Source organism: Coregonus clupeaformis, chromosome 10, assembly GCF_020615455.1.
Source record: "Coregonus clupeaformis isolate EN_2021a chromosome 10, ASM2061545v1, whole genome shotgun sequence".
Classification (NCBI taxonomy): domain Eukaryota; kingdom Metazoa; phylum Chordata; class Actinopteri; order Salmoniformes; family Salmonidae; genus Coregonus; species Coregonus clupeaformis.
In genome coordinates, this window is record NC_059201.1 from 16,028,809 (window position 1) to 16,032,753 (window position 3,945).

A 3,945-nucleotide genomic window follows, 5' to 3' on the forward strand; every position below is an offset into this window, starting at 1 on the left:
AATTTGTACGATATGTTACGAATTTACAATATTCGTTACGAATTCCAATTTGTTGTGGTTAACTTTAGCTAGATGGCTAGGTGGCTAATGCTAACGTTAACTAGATGGCTAACATTAGCTGGGCAAGGTGTTAGGGGTTAAGGTTAGGGTTTAGGTTAAGGGTATAGTTAGGAGTTAGGTTAAAGGGTTAATGTTAAGGGGAGGGGTGGGTTGGCTAACATTCTAAGTAGTTGCAAAGTAGTTAAAAAGTAATAAGTAGTTGCAAAATTGCTAATTCGCTAAAACGCTAAGGTTGTCCATGATGAGATTCAAACATGCAACAAATCAGTACGTAGGTGAATGCTATCATTAAAATGTAACTCTACAACATTACAATACATATATCATCAGGCCTTACGTTGATGGCCTAATTTTACCTTACCTGAGGTTACCCTACCTGCTTTACAGGCCACATCAGGCCTGCAAGTCACAATATGCTGGCTTGCAAAGTGAAGTGTAATTCCTATTTGAATCCAGCCAAAGTTAGGACATCCAACAGTTGGAATTTTTATTCACCTGTAACCTGCATTTGGAATGACTGTCAGGGTTAGGAAAGTTGATAAGAAGACTACCTAAACCATTTAAACTGGAAAAACCATTTCAGTAACAGGTGCAATACATCTAACTAATTGATTGGATTAGTTACATTTTATTTATTTATGTATCTGTGTGTAGCATAAGATTAATCAATCAATCAATCAATCAATGTACATGCAAACACACAGATATTAAAAACAATCATAAAAAATATGATAAGGATGGCCATGGTTTTGATGGGACTGTTTTACTCTCCGAAGTGTAAATAACAACTCTGGTTATTAACATCAACACTGGGGGTTTCTTTTACACTCTTACAGAGTGAATTTAACTCCTGGATCAACACTAGAAATGTTACACTGTAAAATCAACACTGGCCACTTTGCTCTGTGGTTGTAGAATACAGTGCAGTGTCACTATCTCAATAGGTCCACTATAAAGTATTTAATTGACCTACAGCATATTGCTGGACCAGCACATTGCAGTGATTTAGTGCCAATGCATCTAGTCAAATACTAGTTACTGTAACACTTTATAATAATGTTCACAAATATGATCAATAAAAGATGAATAGATAGTGCACATACTATTTATAAAAGTGCTGCTGGTTGAGGTGACCCTATTGTTTGATGTTGTTTATTTCACAGTGGTATAAGTTGATCATGCTGAGACAGGGTGATGCTGAATGTTTTTATTCAAAAAGATATGCAAGGAAGCACTGAGGGATGTACATGACATAACAATTCCACCAATTCAATAGATATTCCAGATATAATGGATATAGCCTATTTCCCCTTTTAGAGTAAGTATTGAGAATAACTGTATGGGAATGTAAGGGAATCAAACATTTTTTGTCATTACCTACATGTTTGGTACTGTATCTTAAAGATAGCTTCAAAAATACTATAGTGACAATTCCATTGCAAAACCAGACTATTACTTTCAATAGAAAAAAGGCCACCTAAAATACAATTGAATCAATGTATCATTATGTATGATTCTGTAGCCATTACATCACTTTTCATGATATTGTCTCTAAGTATTAGACAAAGTCAATTCAGAACAATGTGGTGCGATAGGAGAAAAAGATCATCAGAGAGTATTGGCAAAATCCACTCTCTGTTTGGCCTTACACTACGAAATAAGACGTTTATATCTCGCAGAGGGTGAAGGCGGTGTTGTCCTGACTGGAACAGCTGATATCATCAAAACCTGTTCTATCTGTAGAGGAGAATGTCTTTTTTGAGTCTCAGGGTAAGGCAGAACAGAAGAAGAGTGACCATGGAAAACAGGTACGGCTGTTTACCATTCACTGAATGGGACTGATGAAAATGACTGAACTTTCTCATTCTGTATTTAACCAGAGGAGCTCGTCTACAGCTATTAAAACCCACTATGGAGTGAATGGAGATTGCACTCCTGCTCACCCAACACCTACATACAACTTAGGGCTGGATTCTATCCGTATCGCGGAAGTATCGCGGAACATGCAATTTAAAATGTAATGGTGATTTCCGATTGAGACGACATATGCAGCATTTACCGTGAATGCATTCTCCGCGAACGCGGGAACATTGAGTTTAAATTTAAATCGAGCTAAAACACAGATGTTCCGCGGTACTTCTGCAATACAGATTGAATCCAGCCCTTAGATCATTATACTTGGGGTTCCACAAAGGTTGTACAGCACATTTGTCCAGACAGTTGTGGCACAACTATATGAATACAGTTAATATGTGGTCCCTATAAAAGTCCTTGTACCGGACCCCTATTGTTTAGTGTTACCAAAGCAAGAATATGTTTGCAATACTGACCATCAAATTTCACCAATGCCAAGCAGCCCTCATGCTTTCCATTCTGGTTACGCACAGAGCCTGTCAACCAGTACTTCTGCTGAATTCCAGACTGCTAGGGAGAAAAGGGAAAAGTCAACGTCAGTATTTACTTAGTAGTCAGTGGTAACCAAAATAAATATTAAATGAGAGTACTTTGGGGATGAGGAACAGGTTGTTTTACCTCATGGCTCCCCTCAACCCAGGTGTATCCATCTTCTACCAGGGAAAGAGCATACTCGTACACGTTACTGTCTGTGATAGAAGCAAGGGATCCACCTCTTTGACGGCATGCATTCTGTACGAGGAAGCAAGAGCATGTCATTGACTTTATTATTATCCTTATTAATTCATTATCTTTCTTTTTATCATCCATAAAGCTCAAGTGATATAGGCGTTCCATCTCATTCATATTCATATATTGAGGATGAACAATACAATTAACTATCTTCCACCTCACGTACCATCACTCTAAATGGGATGCATGTCAGTAAACATCAGTCATGACACTTACATTTGCCGCCGACCATGATTTCAAACTGTTGTCGAAATGGTAGCAAGTGCTCCAGTAACGGCTGGGTCGAGAAAACCCAGGTGGACACTGGTACGGATCTGACAATGGTTCAGATCTTCTTGCAAATCTCTCCACTTGTCGGGATAATCTGTGATACCATGGTCGAGAAGTCCCTGAGAAGACAGATATTTCAGATCCCTGCGAGCTGTATGTTCCATGCATAATTACAACAATTACAGATTAAACCAAACAAAAAAATCCTGAGAGTAAATTATGGAAAAACGTTTTTATGTATCTGGAGTGGAGATGGGATTGAGCTCAAGCATGGCTGGCACTCACCAGTCACCTCGGTCCCCAGGAAGGTGAGGACACAGAGAAGAACAGACACAGTCATGACTCCCATGATGACCTGGACAATGGTGGTGCTCTGGTGGTCTCGCTGCAGTTCTGTTCATGTACAGGGTTATAACAACACAGTGTGTTACTCAGAAAATATATCACGGATTTATGCACAATTAAAATCAGTCCATACAAAAGATATGCATTATAATTTCACTTCTACATTGTTTTGAGAGCGACAGGTAGAAATCAATTGTATCTTTTTGTGGCATACATAGCCTTGTTATGAGTAAAACACCAAAATCTTAAAGGTCCTTACCAAAGTCAGCAGAGAGAAGCTGACCTCTGCCTTCCTAGAAGAGTCTTCAGAAAGTTCAGGTGTCTTCTCAGTCAAAATGTAAGGCCTTATAAACAGAGATTTTGAGAAGTTCTGCTCGAGATATCATCTGCAAGTCATGTCATGTCATGCTTGTGTTCATTTCCATCAGTATTTGCAACACTAATCAGTCACTGGGATCTGTAACGTCATTGTGTGCAATGTGAGATTACTGTTTAGAATGCAATGTTTAGAATGCAACTTATTACTTGACTGAACCAAGCATTTTGTATCTATATTGTATTATAATCCTGCATAAATTATCTCTGCTTCATATGACAATTATGGGGTTTAATGGGTGCATATGA

General features: G+C 38.4%; 1 protein-coding gene across 2 annotated transcripts; it reads right to left on the minus strand.

Annotated features, from left to right (window-relative positions):
* Positions 1–1,252: 1,252 nt before the first annotated feature.
* On the minus strand, positions 1,253–3,657 carry LOC121575216 (galactose-specific lectin nattectin). 2 transcript variants are annotated; one of them, XM_041888177.1, is made up of 6 exons: positions 3,581–3,657; positions 3,262–3,369; positions 2,923–3,095; positions 2,593–2,706; positions 2,391–2,481; positions 1,253–1,797 (listed from the first exon to the last, which is right to left on the minus strand). In XM_041888177.1, exons 2-6 carry the CDS (start codon positions 3,323–3,325, stop codon positions 1,727–1,729), a joined length of 513 nt encoding a protein of 170 aa, XP_041744111.1. In that variant the 5' UTR covers positions 3,326–3,369; positions 3,581–3,657; the 3' UTR covers positions 1,253–1,726. The 2 variants fall into 2 exon arrangements, with proteins under 2 accessions (XP_041744111.1, XP_041744110.1); XM_041888176.1 differs by having other exon boundaries at positions 2,391–2,484.
* Positions 3,658–3,945: the final 288 nt, after the last annotated feature.

Bases quoted from the DNA above. Each gene is read 5' to 3' on its own strand.
- LOC121575216 (XM_041888176.1), bottom strand. From the start codon at position 3,325: ATGGGAGTCATGACTGTGTCTGTTCTTCTCTGTGTCCTCACCTTCCTG. The intron at 3,096-3,261 runs GTGAGTGCCAGC...CTGTCTTCTCAG, and splicing joins CCTGGGGACCGAGGTGACTG to GGACTTCTCGACCATGGTAT. The intron at 1,798-2,390 runs GTCAGTATTGCA...TCTCCTCTACAG, and splicing joins GGCATTGGTGAAATTTGATG to ATAGAACAGGTTTTGATGAT.